General features: G+C 37.7%; 1 protein-coding gene across 16 annotated transcripts in view; it reads right to left on the bottom strand.

Annotated features, from left to right (window-relative positions):
• The window catches only part of ANK2 (ankyrin 2), a 624,289-nt gene that overhangs the window by 87,958 nt on the left and 514,000 nt on the right, over nt 1–22,331 (bottom strand). For 12 of the 16 annotated variants that reach the window (XM_058293829.1, XM_058293865.2, XM_058293838.2 and 9 more), the window contains 8 exons: nt 19,499–19,696; nt 16,516–16,614; nt 15,894–15,992; nt 12,673–12,870; nt 7,812–7,910; nt 6,988–7,086; nt 3,444–3,542; nt 2,456–2,554 (listed from right to left, as the gene is read on the bottom strand). In XM_058293829.1, coding sequence (XP_058149812.1) covers nt 2,456–2,554; nt 3,444–3,542; nt 6,988–7,086; nt 7,812–7,910; nt 12,673–12,870; nt 15,894–15,992; nt 16,516–16,614; nt 19,499–19,696 — 990 coding nt within the window. The remainder of the gene's footprint in view (nt 1–2,455; nt 2,555–3,443; nt 3,543–6,987; nt 7,087–7,811; nt 7,911–12,672; nt 12,871–15,893; nt 15,993–16,515; nt 16,615–19,498; nt 19,697–22,331) is intronic. The other 4 variants (XM_058293895.1, XM_058293888.1, XM_058293873.1 and 1 more) reach the window with 1 other exon arrangement.

Consider the following 22,331-nt stretch of genomic DNA (forward strand, 5'->3'; position numbering starts at 1 on the left):
ATTTCTAAATATCATCATTCTTTAGAACAGGAATGATTGAAAATCTCTTCTTGAAGAGAGGAAGTATAAAGAAAATGACTCACATAATAGACAATATTACGTTCATATTTTCGATCCTTACCCCAAATTCCACTTTATGAAACAATAAAACTCACAGTTCAAAAAGAATCCAGTTCTAAAAGAAGCAGAGAGTAAAGAGAAGGCAGCATGAAAACATATGTCCACTAAAACTACCCATCTAGATAAATATATTCCTTGTTTATTAATGTGGACAATGATTCCTTATTATTATAACTGAAAGTTGTAAATATTTGTGTTTTTTTTCACCTGGAATGCTAAGTGCAGTGGTCTTTGTTGGAGCAAAGCTCAGCTGTGCAGTATAGAGAATAACAGTTACCAGAAAATAATAAAAGCTCACAGAGGCTTCCAAGAGGAGTTTTTATTCCCTCCTAGACTAGAGCTAGATACGGTGGCAAGATCTGAGAACTTGTTTGGAGACTATATTTAGAAAGTTAATTGTTCCTTTTTTAAATATAGCTTTTTAAGTTTAGTCACTTGCTCTGAGTAATATTTATGGTCCCGAAATCTCTCTGAAATACCACACATGTAAGTTGCATAGCTGTGTTGTTAAAGAATTTATTTAAAAACAAATAAACATCTCATTCTCAACTCCCACTACACTGTAAGTTGCATGTCGGAAGAGAAATGTTTCAGCCACTGAGGACTTCATTCAGTGACGCCCAGACCCAGCACATATTTTATATCCAATAAATTTTGATGGAACGATTGATTAATTAAATGAATGGAAGAAAAGCAGGTCCAAGGCAGCAAAATGAGGCAAGTTTGCCATCTAGTGGTAACTTCCTAAGAATGTACATACATGATCCCCAGAGCATGGAAAGGTAATAAAGTTGGGGGAAAACAAACAAACAAACAAACAAAAAAACACCTAACCATGATCGACTTCTAAGGGCAGACATGTACTTGGTCTAGCTTGCCACTAAATGCGTCTTGTCTGTGATATACACAAGGTTTCAAGAAACCAGATAAATGACAAATGTGTAGAGGCTCTTAATATGAAGATGTTCATGGTGTAAGAAATCATATAGTAAGAAAAAGCCATTAAAATTCAGAAATGTATAGTGACCCACCAGTATGGTGCCAAGCGGCAAAAAGATTCATTTTTCTCCCATATAATTTATGAAAGTTATGCTTTAAACCTTTAAAAATATTCTGGTGTACTGGCCAATGGTTTTAAGATTCTGCTTGAGAAAACACGTGGTGTTGTTCTCTCTCATCTAAATTCAGTCTGTGCCCAGCAGTTCATCAATAAATCATACTCCACTCTTTGAAACTTCACGTCAAACCAGTTGTATCCCTTCTACATCAATGTATGTCAATGTGGATTTGTAGTCAGCATGGATAACAAAATTCCTCTCTTTTTCCTCACATCTTTCAAAAGACCTAAGCATTCCAAAACTCTGTATGCATCATTCCTAGCTTGTGGCATTTACTAGAACTTCATTAGGAATTTTTCATTTGTCGATTTATGATCTTATTTTCTCTAAGGAGCATCTAAGAGTTTACTGTTGTTTTTCTTTTCCACTTTATGAAGATAAAGAGCTGTCATTCCCCGAGTTCATGCTTCCAGGTAAAAAGTTAATAAATAAATTCAAATATAATAGCCTTTCCACTTCCAGTTCTGAGCTTCCCTCTCAGGAGGCCTCCTGTGAGCTTAGCTCCAACTGAACTGCGCAAGCACATTGGAGCGAGTTCTCTCTTAGAATTTCTCTGACAAAGGCCAATGATAATGACTCTTCTCCTCTAAAGAATCAGCTGTGGGATTCAAAACAGTGGAAGTGAAAATTTAAAACTATATACTCTTTCATGAGACAGGCCTAGCTTCCCTACAAAGCACATGGGACTCTCTGTTTGAAGAAAAAGAAAATTAGAAATAATAAGAAAAGCAAAGATGAACTGTTCTCACTAGGAGCACATTTGGCCCAGTCATGAGCACAGTGTGAGGGGGATCAGAGTCCTTCCAGGGACCCCAAGCCCAGCATCTTTCCAGAGCCTGGGGTGATCCCTGGCAATGGTAAGAAGTTTGCTATGGAGTGTTCTACCCCTTTGCCAACAGTAGGTGTCACACACAACTAGAGGAAAAGAGCAGAAGGAGCCAGAAAAAAATGAAGTCAGTCACAGAAAAAGGAACTAAATATCAAATTACAGGCACACATTACACATTGCGTATGGACATGGGTTGATTAAAAGAAGCAAAAACCCCTGTCCCAGTTGTGTGGAATTGCATTTACAGCTGCCTACTTCTATCTCCGTGCTACCATACAATGACCAAATGAAGTCCAGAACTCAAAGCCAAAACCTTCTGTAAGTGACAAAGTACGTGAGTTGAAAGTCGAGGTGGCTGAGCAGAAGGTGAGCGGTCCCGTGTACTCACCGTGGTGGTGGTGGTGACCTCCTCGGTGACAACCTTCAAGGTGTCGACCACGGAGATGTAGCCCAGACGCTTAGCAATCGCCAGGGCCGTGTTGCCATTCTGAAGAGAGTGCGAAAGAGAAAGAGAGGGAGAGAAGAGAGGGAGAACTGTGATGCGAGCCAATGAGATCACCCGCTGCTCTGCATGAGCCAGCATTTCCTTCCAAAACAAGGCACAGCTTAGGAAAATCACTAGTTTTTACCATTACATCTAAATCTGTGTTTGCAACTTCTTCAGACTATAGCCCAGGTCACCATGGTAACACAACAAGCTTACATCTGCCGGCTCTTTCTAATGAAAAGCACTTGATGCTTTAACCCTCAGGTTGTCAAATATCTCTACAGATACTGTCTTGTGCTTATGAAAATGCCTCTTGAATGGAGGCTGATGCCTGCGAAACTATTAGCAAGAGCGCGGTTACCCTTATTTCTCATTCGAAGTCACGGGGCCATCTGCTGCAAGGAACATGTTACCTTAGGGAGCATGATAACATATTTAGCTACAGCTGTGCAGAAGCTCACCAGCAGAAAAAATAGCACTAGCAAACAACCCAGGCTCCAACCCAGGCCACTCGGGATCCCCGTTTGTTTAATTGCGCCGCTTAGTTTACATTTCAATGGCTCCACATCCCAAGGAGCTTGGTCTAAGCCGCCCCCCTGCCTCGGAAACTGCTACTTTAAGAGGACGGGGCGGGAGGGGTCGGCGCCTGCACACATCTGAGAGCCAGCTGTGAGCCGAGCGCGTCCTGCAGCCCCAGAGGAGCGCCCGGTCTCCAAAGGGAAGACAACTGAGTCAGGCCCACGGTTCTCCCTCCCTGGCAAACCTCCCAGGGAGGCCACTGCGACGTCAGGACAGGCGCTGCAGCCCGCCTCATTGGAACTCGGCTCCCAGGCGAGGCCCTCGGGCGGGGGAAAGCGGAGGAGCGCGCGGCGAGGCGCGGCCGCCTTACCGCGGTGGTGGCGTTGGGCTTGGCGCCGTGCTGCAGCAGCACGTTGATGATGTGCGTGTGGCCCTGCTGCGCCGCCTGGTGCAGGGGCGTGTAGCCGTTCTGCGGCCGGAGGCCGGGGGTCGAGCGTCGGTTTGCAGAGGGAGAGAGGAAAGCTCGGTTAGATTTTTCTCGGTTTTAGAATTTTTTTTTTGGATTTCTTAGTCTTATTTACAACAGAACCATCAAGGGTGCTTGGTTTATTTGGAGCCCAATATTCCTAGCAATCCATCGCTTAGCACCGAACGCTTCCTCACACTTTACGGTCAGGTAAACCAAAGAAGAGATTAGTTTATGAAACAGCAAAATTAACAGGGTACAAATTATTATTACTATATTTTAACCAGTTAGCATTAAAAATGGATATGCTGACAGGAGACTTATAATGAGAAAAGGGTATAGCAGTGACTTGTCGAGGAAACAAGGAAGAATAAAATTGGTTTTGGCTGAAGAATGTAGACCATCACACAAACGACTGCTTGTTCTTGACAACTTTCCTAATAATTAACCTGGCTTCAAGGACTCTAAGTCAATAAAAGTAAGTTGAAATCATTTATGCCTTACAGAGAACAGGTTTAGTCAAGAAGTGCACACATGTACACTTAGAGAACAAAAGATTTCACTGGAAGCTGAGTGCCCCTCCCCACTTGGTAGAACATGTTTTTAAAAACTAAGTACTTTTTAACATTTTAGTCTGAACTTCCACTCACATGAAAGCTCTGCAATCCATGATGTGTGAGGAGGTTATTGTTAAGGTTAGTGTGAAGCCAGGCTTGCTAAAATTATAGTGGGTGGTAGCTGTGCTCCCATATTCACATTTGTTTTTAAAAACTGCACTTGAAGACTTGGTGGCACAACAAAACATTAATAACTGCCATTTATTGAGCATTCATTTGGTGCTAGATATTGGACCTTATTTCATCGTCTCTTTGAATTTTCATTATCACTCTGAAAATTTGGGTGCTTGGTACATAGTGTTTCATAAATAATTGTTGACTAAATGAGTGAAGAAAAAACTGATGGAATATATCAGTATTGTTCTACCCTTTTCAGATATGATAAAACAGAAGATAGCTATTGCAGGGACTCTCTCTCAAATCACATAAGCCCCTTGTCCATGGATGTTTGAGGAGAATAAAGTGATATTTCTTTTCTTATTCTTCTTTTCCATTTTGCTTATAATGTTCTATCAACAAAATTTAGTTCCTATCTTCACTATCAGCCAAGTTAATTGATTCAACAAGCAACAAGCCACACACTGCACGCTAAATAGTATGTGTGTATTAATTAATAATGTCTAACTAACATGCTTGACCTCAATAGCTCATTGTATACTCAGATCTTATGGACACTATATTCAGGAAATGTCCCCCAGGTCTGATTTAATCTAACCATTACTTGAAGCCTCTCTGGCTCATAAGAATATTTGCCAAGAAAGTCTGGAGCAACTCGAAAGCTTTTGCTTAAGCATTTTGGCTGAACTTTAACCTACTGTCCCATCTAGACCCAGAATTTCCACCAACTACTAGCAAATCCCAAACCCCTTTCCACTTCAGTTTTCTTTTTGGAAATGGCCAAAATTTCAAGTTTGGTAAAGAACAAATAAGTAGTCTATAAAAGTTTTTTTTAAACTATAAAGTTATACAAGAATGCTAGCAAACATTGTATTTGTATTTTTTTTTCCCTTGCTGGAGAGCTCCATGATCTTTATAACATATAAAGAAAATTTCATCCTATATTCTGTAGTTCTAAATACTCTACACAAATCAGACATATAATTAACCAAATCTGGTTTGCTTCAAACTGATGTGACAGGGTTTCATTCTAATTTTAAGCAACTAATAGTTCCATAAAACAAGGTCACTTTTCCAAATCTTTATATCAAGTCATGTGTTTTTGAGAAGCAAAGACAATATATATGTTTAAGTTTTCAAAGCAAAGAAACAATTCTCTAACTATAGCTACATAGGAGATAAAAACAATTTCCTCTACAGAGATTTCATTCCATGTGAAAAACGCCTGAGCGGTTTATGAAAAGAATGTCCTTTGAGGTATATGCCTGTCCACTCTCCTGAAGGCATATGGTTCCAAATGCAACAGTAAAACTACACAGTTCATGTAAAATCTGAAATGTTAAAATGAGATTTCTCTCTCAATCTCATCAATGCAGGTCAAACCCAAGGGAAACCCTGAAGTTATCTAGAAATACATCATTTGTCTGGCTTCTTATTTCAATAACCAAGCCCAAAAGAAAACATGGTATTTTCAAGCCCAAGCCAGCTGTGCAAAAGAAACAGAGAGAGAGAGAGAGAGGGAAAGTCATCACTGCATTGTTGCATTTATGCATTTCAGAATATCTGTATTCCAACAAGAATTCCTTTCCTGGTGTGCTAATGTGTGAGCTGACTCAAGGAAAAATGGAAACTAATGCCTGGAAATTCATATTGGAGTGTTTATATATGTCTCAAAGTATAATTTCAGGAGAACTCAAAAGGTAGTCAGAAAATAGGAGCAGATAACGCTTGCTAGAGTCAAATTAGAAGTTTGAATCTCAAACGTTAACAGTATTCATAATTTTAAAATAACTTAGTATTTTAAATTAGCTTATAAATATGCTTATGTATGAGAATAATTTTGTGGATGCTTCTCCTAAGAGGATAGAAAAAGCAAGACTGATTTACAAAACTTTTATATATTTCTAATTAGTAGTATCTTGAATGCTAACTTTAAAACTACTGAATGTGCTTGCACTAGTGTACATGAGGCCAGTCATGTAGCTGGATTTAGGGATTTCTGGTATATAAATTATAAATTAAACACGCAAATAAGTATTTTTTTTGGACCAAGTAACCTGGAGCTTCAATTTGAACCAAGTAACCTGGAGCTTCACGCAAACAACAGTAGTTACATTATGCATTTCCCTTCCCCTTGAATGGATCTGAGAGCCTAAAGTGCAATGTTATGTCTGACCTTGCTTTGCGCAATAAGGCCCTTTAGATGCCACTGGGAAAAACAACTGGAATCAAGTCAGCTCTGCATTATACTTGAGAATTTCCAGCCCAGCCCTTATACATTATTGTCTTGCTGAGCATGACCATATGATGTTCCTAGTGTGACAGAGTTCATTAAAAATGAAAGGCATGCAGAATACCTGCTAGTCTGTATTTCTACATGGGGAACAGGGTAGGGGTAGGGGTTGGGGTCAGAGCCATGAAACAATGTTAGGAAATCTTCTAGGACATCAAGATGTTTGACAGGCTTCTATTGTATCCTGTAGTAACTTAACTCTATGCCAGCTACTTGAACTGGCAACCTAAGGTACCTGGCTGGCAAAGCTGACTAGGATGAAAAGTCTCAAACAATTAGAAGATGACAGTTCTTAGAATGTACTTTGAAACAACAGGAATAATAATAAAAATACACTTATAGCTATGGTGAGCTAGTGAAGAATCCAGATGGAGGAATCTTTTTCTTATTAAAAAAATGAAAACGAATACAAGTATTTTACCTTGGTTTTGGCATTGACATTTGCTCCCTGCTTCAGAAGAAAGTTGACCATTTTCACATTTCCATAGTGACAGGCCACAATTAAAGGAGTATAACCAAGCTGTAAAAACAAAACCCAAGAAAAACAAATAAGTAGAAATCTTATCACACTAGTGGTTAATACTCAAGGGGAAAAGGATTAGGCAGAATTTCACACATGGTAGGATGGGTAGAAATTCAGCTTGACTTCACAAATATTATTTAGCAGAATATACCTGCACCCTTGGGATACAGATATGAATATGAGAAGATCCCTAGCCTCAGGAACTTAGCAGCAAGAGAGATCAGACATGTGGGTGACAATCTGATAATGGATTAAAGGAGAGGCACAACAGAAGAGAGAGAGATCGACTCTGCTAGGACGACCAAGAGGACATGCGTGAAGGATGTAGCTAAGCTAAGTTTGAAGAATAGGTAGGAATTTAATGACAGAGAGAAGGAAAGGACATTTCAGGGCCAAGGGCATGGAGGTACATAAAACTACAGAAAAGAAACAGCAGGTCATCTAGACCAGATGAAGTAATAAGGGAGAGGGAAGACGTAAGCATGCAGAGTTGAAGTCCAGTATTCAAATGTGCTGATACGATGCTGTCCACTTGGACTTGACTATAGAAGAAATGGGGAGCCACTGCAGATTAGTGAGTAGCAGAGGGTCATGATTAGCTTATGTTTCAAAACACACTCAACAAGTGGGGAGAACTGCATTCAGCATGACCAGAATGGGGACTACTAGAAATAATCTTCCAAGCCAGTGTGTGTTACAATATCGACAGGGATTTGCTTTACCTTTGTATGAGCATCCTGGTCAGCCCCATGCTTGGTGAGAATATCAGCAACATTCACTTTATCTTCCTGGGCTGCAAGGTGTAAGGACGTGAGTCCACTCTATAGAAAGAATGGAAGCAAAGGAGTATATTTGATGAAAATACATTTCATCAGCTACAATATCATGTCTTGAAAAAATATTTTAAAAACACATGGCCCCTCCCCACAAATGTATCTTTTGATAGCAAAGACAAACTCTCAAAGTTAATATGCCTTTTCATCTAAGATATATCTCTAAGTTCATTAACATGTCCAGCAATTTACTATATTAGGTGCTTATATTATGATACGAGACTTTAAAATAACTCCGCTAGTAAGCCTCCAAACAACATTCATTTCAAGGCCATCTAGCCTCTTTCTGAATCTATTTATTCACTTAAATCATTGACCACTCAACTCCTACGTCTTCTTTATAGCCATAGGAATGCTCCATATTTTCACCAATAAAATATTACATCAATGTAAAAAAAATGTACACAATCACAGGAAATGAGTTCAGAATAATTTTTTCCAGGACCCAAAGATAGTATCATTTATATAGCACCCTAAATTGGCCAGTACTATCTAAACTGTTTGAAATATATACATCAAAGAAATATTTTGTTGAATTGAATATACAATTACAGTTAAGAATTAATAAAAGATGAAGGAATGGCGAAAGTAGGGAAATAAAGTGGTATATCCAGCCAATATCACAATCTGGCAGCCTTGCTACATGTGCAAGTAGCTTCCATCAAACAAAGGTGATATTGAGAGTATCTTTAAAACCCAAATCATTTTTTTAAAAACTGGGATCTTTTTTATTAACTTTCTTATGCCAAGAAGTATTGAAGGAATTGGAAATAAAGCAGTGAACGAAAGTTTCTGCCCTTACAAAGTTTATATTTTAGCCTACAGTTTGTTCATACTATATGTCCCCCCAACCCCATACTGCACTATTGCACAAATATCTCATGTGTTTATCTCCTTCCTGTGCATCCTGCAGCTCTGAGTCTATCCCCTTCCCACCAACTCATATTCATTTGAAATCTACCGGCCCTGCTTAGGCTTGCTTGCATTAGCAGTTAGGTTGAGAAACCTAAGCCATGTTCTTCAAAATTCATGTTTTCCTGCCAAGGTATTATTACTGCTAGAAATCAAAGGTGTTTTGACATTTGAAAAAGCAGTAATACTTACCTAAAGAGATAAAAAAAACTTTATATATCTAGATAGGAGGTTTTAAATTTGAGGGCTGGGGCTTTCTAAGTTTTGTAGTTCAGCTTTGAATTTCATGAACTATTAGACTGAGATATGAGACATTCCTTTTGCATTAATATTTCATATCCTCTAAAGAAATATTATATACTCTTATAAACAGTCTGGATATCAGGACATAGCAGAAGACTCTGCCTCATGTTGGTTTTCTCCATACGAAAATAACAAATATAAAAATATTTCTCTTTGCAGACAGTCCATTTAAAAATGTTACTGATCATCAAATGAAGTGTTCATCAAACATCTCAAAGACAATTTTAATGGCATTGCAAATATATGTGCTGGACTCTACTCTCTTTGCAGAAGGTATTTTCCAAAATACAATATTGTGAACTCTCAAGAATAGATTTTCTAGAATATACGATTGTAGATTCTCAATCAGTGTGAAAATCCACTACAGTTTATTATGGCAAACTTGCATAGCCAGATCAAATCATATAAGCCTTCTAATAAATCAGAAAATATAATATGTTGAAGGACTTCTCAGAAAAGTAATTTATTTCTTGGTGGATTCTACAATTGGTTTTATTTTATTATTTACATGGTAATTGGATAAGGAATGTAATATGGTTTCTATAGTACAGTTTTTACTGAAAATAATAATTTGGAGAGTATGAAATTATTGATTTCAGTTGGGCTTAAATCGAAAAAGAGCATATATTCTTTTCAGAAGCAATAGAAAGTTTTATCATAGGTCTTGCTTCTTACCTGAGATACTTTTATAGTTGAATTATCTTAATAAAATACCAACCAAAAGACAGGGTTATATTTTCATAGATTCCATATACAGTGCTATTGTTCAGCTATATTTGAACACATTTTTTAATGAAAGATCTCTCTGCTTTTGTCTTTAGAATCCACCCAAATCTAAAACTGAAATCATTGTTATATAAGTAACATAATTCATAATTACTTTGTGACCCAAACTTGAATATTTTTCACCATTGCTAAGCATGCAACTCAAAAATATTCTTTCAGCATTTGCTGTCTGACTGTTAAAACTTGCTCAAAGGTAGTAATATGTTTAGAAGCAGGGAGGAGATAAACTAGTTTCAGATATGTACAAATAGTTTCTATGCATAAAGGGTTTCATGAAATATCTAGAATTTTCATTCTGTTCAAAATCTTGCTTGATTTGCTTATGGATTTCTTTTGTTTATTTTCAAATGGAGATTTGTTTTCCATAAACACTTACATGTCCCTTCACTTACTAATACTAAATGAAATATCCTACCATTGGTTTCATGGTCTGCATATCCCCAACAAGGTTTATGACATGAGTTATATGGCATGAGTTATATGGCATGGATGACATGAGTTAAATGGCAACAGGAAAGTCCATGTCCCAAACTTTCCCGTCTAGCTGATGCACTGAATTCCACCATCAGGTTTCATCATGCTCATTCTTGTTAAAATGCAAATATCTTTTGGAGGGTGTCTTGGTGTCCCAGGGCTGCTAGGACAAACACCACAAACTGGTTGGAGTAAACAACAGGAATTTATGGTCTCACAGTTTGGAAGCCAGAAGTCCAACATCAAGGTTCGACCAGGCGGTGCTTTCTCCTGGAGTCCGTAGCATTTTGGTGATGGCTTGATCTCTGCCTCTGTCATATGGTGAGCTCTGTCTCCTTCTCTGGTTTCCATTTCTGGCTTCTCCTAACTGACTGCTCAAATTTCCTCTGCTTACAAGGACTTCAGGTATATTGCATTAAGGATCACCAACATTCAGTCTGGCCTCACCTTAACTAATAACATCTTCATGCCCACAGTACCTGGCTTTAGGATTTCTACATGAGGGAGACATGATTCAATCCCTGCAATAGAGCTAACTCTATAATTAGTTCTCACCATACTTTAGGATCTGGAAGGACTTTTGATAGAGGACAGAAAAGTACATAACAGTAAGTGATATATTGGCACACTTCTGAATGATAAATCAAGGATTCTGGAGAAAATGAAGACAGTATGCCTATCATAGATTTTTCTAAAGGATGTATGCTATCCAACCTATTTGCAAATGCTATTAAAACCAATTTAGAAAATATTCTTCTAAAGAACCAATTATTCAATAGTGAGCTGTAGAAAACTCAGTATCTGTACATTTATGGAAAATCCTAAGAAACTTCACTTTCACTAAATTCATGCCATGTGTTACAAAAGTATCAAAGATCTAAAACATGAATTTATAAATACAGACTCCAATTTTTACTTTCTCAGTAGCTGGCACCAGTGTGTTTATGTATGTAGTAATCAGCCAAAGGGGTGCTAATGCAAAGTACCAGAAATCTGTCAGTTTTTATAAAGGGTATTTGGGATAAAAGCTTACAGTTACAAGACCCTAAAGAGTCCAACTCAAGGTTGGTTTCTCACCAAAGTCAGTTGCCACATGTTGAAGCAAGATGACAGGCAGGCTTTGCCTGGCCTCTCCTTCCTTCTTCTTAAGGTTCCACGGGCTCAGCTTCTTCTGATTTCAGGTGTAGACTGGCAGAGGGCTCTTCTCTCTTCCTGGGGCCACAGGATCAAATTTCTCTCCTCTTCTGTATCATGACAAAGTACTCTCCTCTGGCATCTATGGAGCTCTTTCTCTTTTCTCGTTTATTTTCTTCTGGAGTGTCCGTTTATATCAACCCACCAAGGGGGGAGCACTCAACCCTGAGTTATACCCTACTGACATGGTTGAATCAAAGCCCCAGTCTTAACATAATTTAATCAAAGACATCTCAGCTGAATCTAATACAATCAAAGGGTATCATGCCAAGAAGAATAGACCAGTTTACAAACATTATTTCTCTTTTTGGAATTTATAAATAATCTCAAACTGCCACAATGTATAAATGTAAAACAGATTTATATAAAGAGAAGACAGACAGATATATATTCTTGATTGTCATTTTATTTTAATATAGAATACTACAGTGGTCACTGACAAGTTTAAAACAACTGAAATGCATTAAAAACTCTTCCTGCCACCAAGCTAGAGTATTAAAATTATATAGCTGAATTTGGCTCCAGAATCTGTATTTTACCAAGTTCTCTGTCCCCATTCATAGTTGCCTTTGATGTTTTGCCAGACTGGAGAATGACCTAGGTAGTGGAAATGGGCCAGCTGGCATAACAGTTGTTAGGGTCAGACCTCACATAGATTCATCTCTCTCTCTTCAATTTGTAGTTAGGATCAGCAGGTACTAGGGCAATCTGAGCTGACTGTTTCAACTACAATGATGTTAAAACTCTTGGGGGCTCTGGGGTAGTCTGTGCTGCCACCTGCACAGAGAAGCAGAGAAAGCAGACCTACAGAGAGAGATGAATGAAACTGACTTGCAGAGAAAAGTCAAGATGCAAAAATGTAGCCCCACAGGTAGAGATTCTGTGAGAGTGGCTCCCTTGCTTCCTTATGGTTTTCCAATCCTTCATAAGGCTGGATTCCTTTCCTGTCCTTGGGATCTATAACATATCCATGTTAGCTTGTAACACATCGTTCTCTTTTGTTCCAAGTTATTTTTTATTGGTTTCTGTTTACATTCTTCCAAAGGACTCTTGACCAAAACAAGAGGCAAGAACAGAGTACCTTGGTTGACATGTGGATGTTGGCTCCCTTATCCAGAAGCAACGTGACCATATCCGTGTGGCCCTCCTGTGAGGCCAGATGCAGGGGAGTCACTCCTTGCTTGGTCACAATGTTAGTCTCTGCTCCATAGTTCAGGAGTGTGGAAGCTATCTGCATTTGATTCTTCTTGGCAGCAATATGTAAAGGAGTATAGCCATTCTGCAAAACAAAAGAAAACATAATACACTCTAAGCTTAGCAATTGCCCCAGTGTGTATATCCTTGAAGGAAATAATCTTTGATTAAAAAAAATTTTTAAAGTGAGCTTACAGTTAATTGCCCTTACCCATCACAGGTTTCCATCCAACAATGCCCAAGCCTCTGCGACTGATGTCACGAGGCAATCCCATTCTATTGTAAGACAGGCATAGATACAAAGTGCCTCCAAATGGAAAATCTCCTCATTATAATATTGGTTCTGTCTCAAAAAGCAACAAAAAACAAGCCAGGTTCCTCTTCTACGTGACCATCCTTTAAATACCAGAAGATGGTTTTCTTATCTCCCATTTGTCTTCTTTTTTCCAGGCTAAACTTTTCCCATTTCCTCAAGTATTCCTCATAGAAGCACCATTTCTGGACCTCTCATCATTAAGGGTGACCTGTCTGGGATTGATTTTAGTTTGCCAATATTGCTCTCTAATTGTGTCACTTGAAACCCAATGCTATACTTCAGATATGGTTTCCGTAGTACAGAGCAAAATGGAAATTTTTGCCATGATCTTGCTACAGTGCACCTACTAATGTGCTTCTGATTGGATTGCTACTTTTTACTCACTCAAGAAATATTCTCTGAGTAGCTAACATATTCCAGGTAGAGTGACTAGGTGGGTATTCAAAGGTGAACGAGGCAGATACAATCACTGTCTTTGAGGGATCGTCCACATGCAAGTGGCTGATAATAACTGTGTGGCCAACTCAAGTCTAGACTTCCTCTCTACTCCACAACCTGCTGCCCTGAAAGTAGAAATATGAAGCTACTAGTTTTATGACAAAGCTTATGGAGAAGACCAGAGAAATTCATATTTTACTTGTAAGAGCCAAGCCCTAAGCCCCATATTAGTTAAAAGAAAAGAAAGGAAAAGGAAAAAACAAAAACAAACAAAAAAATAGCCTCTGGAACAAGGGTTAGTCTAGAAGCTGTATTATTATATTTCCTTTTCTTTATCAAATCTTGTAGAATTCTCCTTGGAAAATGTGAGATAAAAATTAAAAACAGTGGGTTTGCCATTAACTGTAAATTTCTGTGGGAAATTCGGCAAAATGATCCAGGGCTTCTTGTAAAACTACCATAAAAGTGAAATATTTTTAGGTCAAACTATTTCATGAAATCTAATTGCAAAGTGTACCAAAAAATAAGAAGCAGTTTTAAGATTTTAAATGTCCTTAAGTCTATCATCAAATCTTGATCTTCAAATAACTGTACATTATCTCTCTATTCTGTCCACTTTTCTCCAAGCAAAAATTAACATCATCTTTCATCTCAGACAAACAATATTTCTCTTTAATACTCTTAATGAAGAAAATTCAGAAGCTCTCATTGGAAGCCTTTTCAGGGTCTAGTAATCAGCTGCACGTGCACCAGTTCTTCTAGAACATCACACTAGGTGACACTGGGCTCTATTGAATAACAAGGCATATAGATTTTTGTGTATCCTCTAAGTTTTGGCATCCTCTTTTGTAGTGACAGTACGTTTTCTTCAGATACAACCTCATCCCATTCCTGTAGACCATGCTCCACCAAAGCCAGGCAAATGATCAGGCATTGGTTAATGAGACAAGTGAAGAAAGACAGAGATTTTTCAGCAAAATTACACAAGAGATGATCAAAGAGAGTGTCAGTTTGGGCAGTATAAGGGGACTGTCCTGTAGATACTCAACCTGCGAGATCTAAAGAGTCCTCTCATGCCATTTCAAGAAGAATTGTTTATAACCAGTAACAGACAACCTCCCAAGGAAGACCAAGAGAGGTTCTAGCAAAAAGAAGCAAAGAGATTCCTGGGGCTAAGGGGTTGAGTACATATGTTTCAAAAAATAAAGGGTAGAGTATAGAGAGTTGAAAGTGGAGATGGGAGGAAGGAGGACCTACCAACCAGAACTTTCTTGGAATCATCCCAGAACCAAAGGCCCATGCTCACTGACAGATTGGGACAGATGAGTAGAAGACACTAGAGGAGCTTCTCTAGAATATGGGACTGCTGTGGACTCCAGAGTTGAGGACTACTTTACCTAGACTTCAGGATTTAGTAGGTGGTGCCTCACGGTATGGACCAAAACAATGGAGGATAGAGACCAAGTCTAGATTTGTCTTTTTATTTTAAACTTTCTCATAGGTCTTTTAAATTATTCATTTTGTACTTATATTGTTAGTTTTTTCAGTAAAATTCTGTATATATATAATCTTCTCTCTCTTAACTAGATTAGGAGATTTCTTATCCTTGGGCGCTTTTAAATATAAGTCATCCATTCGAACATGTGCAAATGAAAGTATGGACCGCATGCTTTCTTACTGCCCTACTTATGTTCTCACTTTATGTTTGCTAAGTAAATAAATGAAAAATGTAATGATGACTTTATGTATTAAATGACATTCATTTATGTTTTCAGTGTAATAAAGGAACAACTTAAATGGTGGGAAATCCCTGGCCATATGTACCAGTCCTAGTTGGAATTATTTTAGATACTGGTGCTAGACATACAACAAAAACGTATTCCTAGATTAAGGACTTAAAAGGATTCATACTACAGTTAATACAGGTGAAACATTTCAAATACAAAACAACAGAGTCTTTCACAGAGTAAAATGAAAAATCTGAAGTCCCTGAAAAAATGAGAATCCAAAGGGGTATGCTACATCATAACATTCCATTTTTAGGGGAGAAGGAAAAACTTGTACTGTCTTAATTATGTTTCATTTCTTAAACTTCAGACTTCAGTCTCTAAAATTCTGAATGATAGCATTAAGGTTCATAGGCATATCCCATTAATATTTACTAACTCTTTAAAATATCCTAAAAGGCTGAATGGAATCAGTGGAAATTTTTTTAATTACAAAAGCCATCAATACCAAAAACGCTATGATTAGGGTTAGTTGCTGTTCTACCAAACATGTATTTAAAAAACAGTACCCATGTACTTTGTTTACAGTTACACCCTATGCCTATAAATCCTTTCTGTGGTCCTCACCTTGGCAGTGGCATGAGGGGAAGCACCCTTCTCCAGTAACAGCAGCGCCACCTTCTGGTTGTCATAATGAGCAGCAACATGGAGTGGGGTAAGGCCATTCTGTAAAGGGTGCGTTTAAGTTTCAGCATTAATAAACCAGTGTTAGCTGTCCTGAAGCTACCAGCATGAATGGAAACCAAGTATCGATTAAGTCTGTGTTAATATATTAATATAGTCAATAAAAAAGTGAAAATAAACAAATACCTAATAACTTTCATATTAGAACCTTAACTAAAATTGAAAATAACTGGTTGGGTTTATAATTAGTTAGCAAAGTGCATCTTGCTTAAGGATAGTCAAATATAACAACTGGTGTTCACCATAAGTAGAGCTCTAAAATACTACAGAAGAATTATTACATAAACATGGCAGGGATTCTTCTTCATACAGAGAAGTTCTGGGCCTGCTGTAACAAGAATAAAGCACAAGGCACAGGCCTTCTCCATCAGGTCTGTTGGGCATAATTTCATCATTTGCACTCGTATTCTTTTCAGAAAAGTGAAAAAAAATCATTAAATACAGATCTCCAAATCTTCCAACTCAACTGAATTATTTGACTGAAATATATTACTGAAACTTTTACCTTCCCTGCAGAATCTGCAGCAGCACGGCGTTGCAAGAGAAGTTTTGCCACATCCAGGCTTCCATACTTGGCTGCTACATGCAGGGGAGTAAAACCCTTCTGAAAATGTGGACAAAAGTGAAGTTTAGCACTTCTTTTAGAAACTTACCCAGAAAATATTTTTATTTGTTGACATATTAAGCTTACCATGTTGCTTCTTTATTTGTGAAAAATACTAATAGTAATAAATCTGTCAGCCATAAACAAGGACTAGGGTAAAGAATGAATTTAACATTCAAAAGCTTGGTTTAGTAGACTGAACTAAAGAAATTTCATTTTAAGGAATTTTATGTCTGCCAGTAGTAAAAGTCATTGGTGTCAGTAAACTGGCTCCAAATTTGTGAGGGGAAAAAACCAACCTTTTTCCTGCCTCTTAAATTATGAGGATCAAGACAACAGCTGCCTTCTCTCCATCTTCCTCTCTTTTTCTGTCTTTTTAGAAAACCTGAATTCAGAATTTCTTCATTTAAATTTAAATAATTTGACAGCTATAGTACAAAAAAGCCATTCTACTTCTGGCATGATGCTGGGCTGATTTAACACAAGACTTGCAAATACACCAAAGCTTTAAAGCTTTTTTGACTGATCACCTGCTCTCTTACACATGATTTTATATACAGATTCAGTGCCTCATGTGTTCCATGGGCCCAGATCTAGAGCCTGGGGTAGCTGCCATTCCATGATCTCAAAACATCCCCTCGGTCAGACAGTTTAACCTCCTAGTCTTCTGGTACTCCATTGGGAGAATTCTAAAGCTCACCAGGGCCTGTAAAACACAGGCAGCAAAAAAGCCTGGGGGTGCTCTAATATATGGCTTACCCTTGGGACTATTCATATGCCCTCACTGTAAACATAGAAGCAATATTGACCATATCAGTGTCATCAGACAAATTATTGTTAACTAAGATTTTGCTTTCCTTTTAAACACTTGGTATTATAATAAGTCCATGGAGGAGACTGAATATTCCATTTTTTTCCAAATATGGAACATATGTTGGAATATTTTCCTTCTTCCCACTAGTCCATATAAACTGATATTCGTCATTTCAGCTATCCTTCTGCTCAATGCACGCACTGATTGGGGTGACAGTCTGGAGGAGGTAGAGGTCTTAGGGACAAATCACATGCTGAGAGGAAAGAAAAAGAACAAACCTTTCCTTAAAGTCTTGCTGGACTAGTAATCCAACCCCTTTATAAATCTGGAAACTCTTATTAGACAAAACTATATAGGCTCTTCACTGTAGTATCACAAAAAAGAGGTTGGAGAGCATCTCTTGAGTCATACATCTCCCTTCTTTCTCTATATTAATCTGGTCAGGATTTCAGTTACCCACTGATGTTTATAAATACTACAACAGCTTTAATGGCCATGAGTCATCTACTGCGCAGAACCCTAGACAGTTCTACTGCTAAACTGCCCTCTTTATTTTCACTTTTTAAAGATTTATTTTACTTCTTTATTTCCCCTCCCTCATTGTTTGCACTCACTGTCTGCTCTCTGTGTCCATTTGCCGTGTGCTCGTCTGCTCATCTTCTCTTTAGGAGGCGCTTGGAACCGAACCTGGGGCCTCCCATGTGGGAGAGAGGCACTTAATCACTTGAGTCACCTCAGCTTCCCATGCCCTCTTTAATATTTCTTGTATTTTACAGAACTAATTTACTATGGCTTTAGAGATATTTTTTTAAATCCTAGAACTCTTTGGAAGACAAGACATCATGTTTCATTCTCTATTTCTGTGTTTTACCTATCTTAATTTTATTTATGCATCACCTTGATTTGATGGGACAATCACCTGGTCTCTATTGGGTCCTTAGACTTATTTTATTTGGTTGTTTAGTTTCTAATTTTTTTAAAAAAACTCAAACTTCAGATTTTCAGAATTTGAATAATTATTCAGTTTTTTAAATTGCAACCTTTTGATAGTCATAAGAAACAGATACGTTGTTAACAGCTAAGTTGAAACACTAGCTCAGTCCAAACTTTCAAACTTCCTTCTTCCTCAGATATGGTATTTACACCTACTTAATATGTACAAATTAAAATTGTCTTTCTGTTAATCCAAATCACTGCTGTATTTCTGGGAATTAAAGTTTACAGGATGCTTTACCCTATCAGTGACCTGAAGCAAATTAACTGCTGCAGTGGCTCATTTTCCTTCTCTTCCACATTAGCCAAATTAATTTTACTACAGATGGCTCAGTTTGTTCATTTTTTATTCTAAGTAACCTCCAATGAGTAAATTCTAAATAGAGGGTATTAAGTAGAAAAAATTACCCTATTATGAATTATATAAAAATAAAATTCAGGTTGGTACATATTCATTATTAGATGACAATAATAACCAATAAAGTATGATTCGATAGCTCTGGTTAGACACTGTAAACACTGAGGCAAAAGTGTAGCTGATAAAGATTAGAGGTCAAAACAGGAATGAGAATGCCAAATAGGTGCTGACTAATGCTAGGGCTGAGAAAATGCAAGATTAAGTAAGGTAAACTTTCAGATAGGACTCAACAAATACAGTATTGTCAATATAGTACAACACTGTCTTCCTTGCCAATAATTCCAATTCAGCCTATTTGAGAAATGTATTTATTTTTCTCTTGGGATATATTATAGCGTTTATAATGGAAAAGGAAGAGAATGTAGCCCTTGCTTTATAGAAATTTGTTTTATTTGAAGTACTAGATATTTTGGCTAGAAACAACACAGGCATTAATTAGTAGAGTGGCATTTAGTACTCTTATTGAAGATATTATATGGCATATTGCAACAACCTCTGTAGATTTATATTAGATAATGTATCTAAACTATTCAAAGAGAAAAAAATAAGTCAGAGGCCAAATGGACATCTACCCTTCTTGATACTATGCCTAGTAGAGCAGAGGTGAGCTGGCTTAGGAATCCTGTTGGTCTGCATTGTCTTGAAACCATTCCCCTTACCTTAGTAGCTAAAGAGTGGGCTGCTCCTGCTTCCAAGAGGACTGATGCCACATCTACTTGGCCTTCTCTGGCAGAGATGTGCAGAGGTGTGTATCCGTTTGTAGTGGCTGCATCTGGATGAGCCATATGTTGTAGAAGCAGCTGGACAATTTCTGTCTTACCCAGGCGAGAGGCAATATGCAAAGGTGTCTGTTCCTCCTACAACTCAAGTCAAGTAAAAAGTTAGTGCCAGGACAGATCAAACTTCAATGACAAGATATTTCACTCAGATGTTTCATGGCATTGCCTTGGAACTTCTAGGCATCCCTACCCAAAAGGAAATTATTATTACTGTGACCATGGCTTATTTGATACTTTGTTATAAAGATGACATGCTTGGTCACAAAATCTCCTTAGATCTTTCAAAAATATGTACTTCTTTGAGTTTGGTCATTGCTTTCTGGGTACCCAAATATCTTTTTCAACTCATTAAGGCATCAACCTTCACCTGTGTTTTAATATAAACGAACTCACAGTTTTGAATTAGAAAAAAATCTGGTCCATAAGTCCTAAGAGTTAGATTTTTGTCTAAGAGCTATCACTAAGAGGCAGGATTTATTCTGGGAACTGTATCAAGAGAAAAAGAACAAAGATGCTGGAAAAATGTTGTTCTTACTACACTCAGCAAGCCAAGAACCCAAATGCTGATCATTTTCTGCAAAGAGAGAATTGTAGATAGAGAAGATAAGCAATCTGATTTAAAAAGATGTTCTAGTAAACGTTGCAGATGGGTCTGAGATTTGCATCAAGGACTTCAATGGTGAAATAGAACTTCGGCAAGAAGTAAATTGGGTTAACTATTTGCCAAGTGCTTTTCATTTGAAAACTAAGAAAAGAAATAGAGCTGATACAAGCATGTTTAAGGATGCTCAAGAAATCACCTGGCTAGTAAGCAGTCAGAAAAAATGTTTTCAGTGTTAGAAAACCAGGGCAAACACTGTATCTTATTAAAAAATTGTGTGATGAAAAGAGGTCTAACTTTATAATCTGCCAAAGGATATGTCATAATAAAAGTGAAGAAGGAAAAGCTGGGCCAGATTCTAGGGATTAAGAGAGATTTGAAAAAAGATATAATAGAGCAGGGAAAATAATTTCAAATAAATTCAGTGTCCTAAAGTTTCAAGAAAAAAAGTATTAAGAGTGAGTTTTAAGTAGAGATGGGATGGCACTGTATGAATTCCAGGGTAGTTAGAAGTAAATAATTAATACTAATAATATAATTACTTTATTAATACTATTAGATTTGATGAAATATACAATTTACAAAATTCTTGCATATATGAACAGACTGGATCCTTATAATAGGTCTGAAAGGAAAGCATAAAATGTATTACATTATCCCCTTTTCAAGATAACAGAGTAAGAGGAATTAAATGACTTCTCAAGGATTGCCCAGGGTCACTCAGCTATTAAAACAGGACTTGAATTGGGATGTTTTGATTCTAAGGACAATATTTCTTTGCCTCCTCATGCTACAAGATATCCACTAAGAAAACTACCAGGACAATATGACTCTCACTGGTAATATGCAGACTGAAAACACTTGACAATACACAACTTCTCTGAAACACAGAGAGGATAGCAAAAACAGACAAACGATAATCAAATACATAAGGAATTTGAGAATAGCTATGGTGAACATGTACCATTTCCGGGTTTCCCTTCTTCAACCTCTGCCCTTCAGAATTTGATAGAGGTGGAAGGTTGCAAGAGGCACACTCTAAAATGTGTTTTTAGGTAAGAGGCAGAGTTGGGGCAATGATGAACTCTTAATCCATTAGCCAAGAAGTAGTGTCCAAAAATAGTGAGAAGAAGAGATAAAAGAGAAATAAAACAATAGAACTGATGGAATCTGTTTACAAAATAAACAAACATATAATCATGGAGATTGAGAGGTGAAGAATTCTTTTGTTTTTTTAAATATTATCGAAATAATGAAAATGCTCTAATGATGACTGGGGTGATGAATGCACAGCTGTGTGATGGTGCCAGCTACCACTGATTGTGCACTTTGGATGAACTGTGTGCTTTATTAATATGTACCAGTAGAACTGATTAGTTAAAAAAAGTCTATAATGGAAAAACTCACTGCAGCTCCTGAAATGTTGATTCTGACCCTCCTAGGATGAGGTCTAAGTGCTACATTCTAGAATTGTATATGAAAAGGAATATTTATGCAGTCAGAAATTACTTACCAAGCCTCTGCTATGTACCAGACCTTGTTCTAAGCCCTGGAGATACAGTGGGGTCCAGACAAACAAGTCAGTCATGGAGGGTTATACTCTATTTGGGGAAAGACATGCAACAAAGATGATTAAACAGAAAAAGAACAAGATAACTTCAGAACATGATGAGTGACTTGAAGAGAGGACACAGGTTAAGGGGACAGACAGGGTGGGTAGGGCAGATGGAGGAGGGGCTGCCATGGGTAAGCTGGTCACAGGCAGATGCCCTGAAGACGTGACATCCATGCTGAGATTTCATTGAAAAAGAGCCAACCTCACAGAGACCTGGGCAGAGACCATCCTCAGGCAGGATCTAGACCATTCTGGAGATTATAAGTACAGGAAGCTAGAAGGAAGAAGGCAGTGTGGGAGAAGACATATGAGAAAGGATGAGACTAGCTCTTGGATGCCGTGCTCCCAGTGTGTTTTCTCTTCTCACTGCAAGGGGAGACCTCAGGAGGGTTTTCAGCATTTCATGGTGATGACTTTATTTGTTGAATTTTGTGGAATTTTGAGTCTCAGCCTAAGCATTTTTAAATAATTTTAAGTAATATTTTGTAACACGAGCA

Source organism: Dasypus novemcinctus, chromosome 1, assembly GCF_030445035.2.
Source record: "Dasypus novemcinctus isolate mDasNov1 chromosome 1, mDasNov1.1.hap2, whole genome shotgun sequence".
Lineage (NCBI taxonomy): Eukaryota > Metazoa > Chordata > Mammalia > Cingulata > Dasypodidae > Dasypus > Dasypus novemcinctus.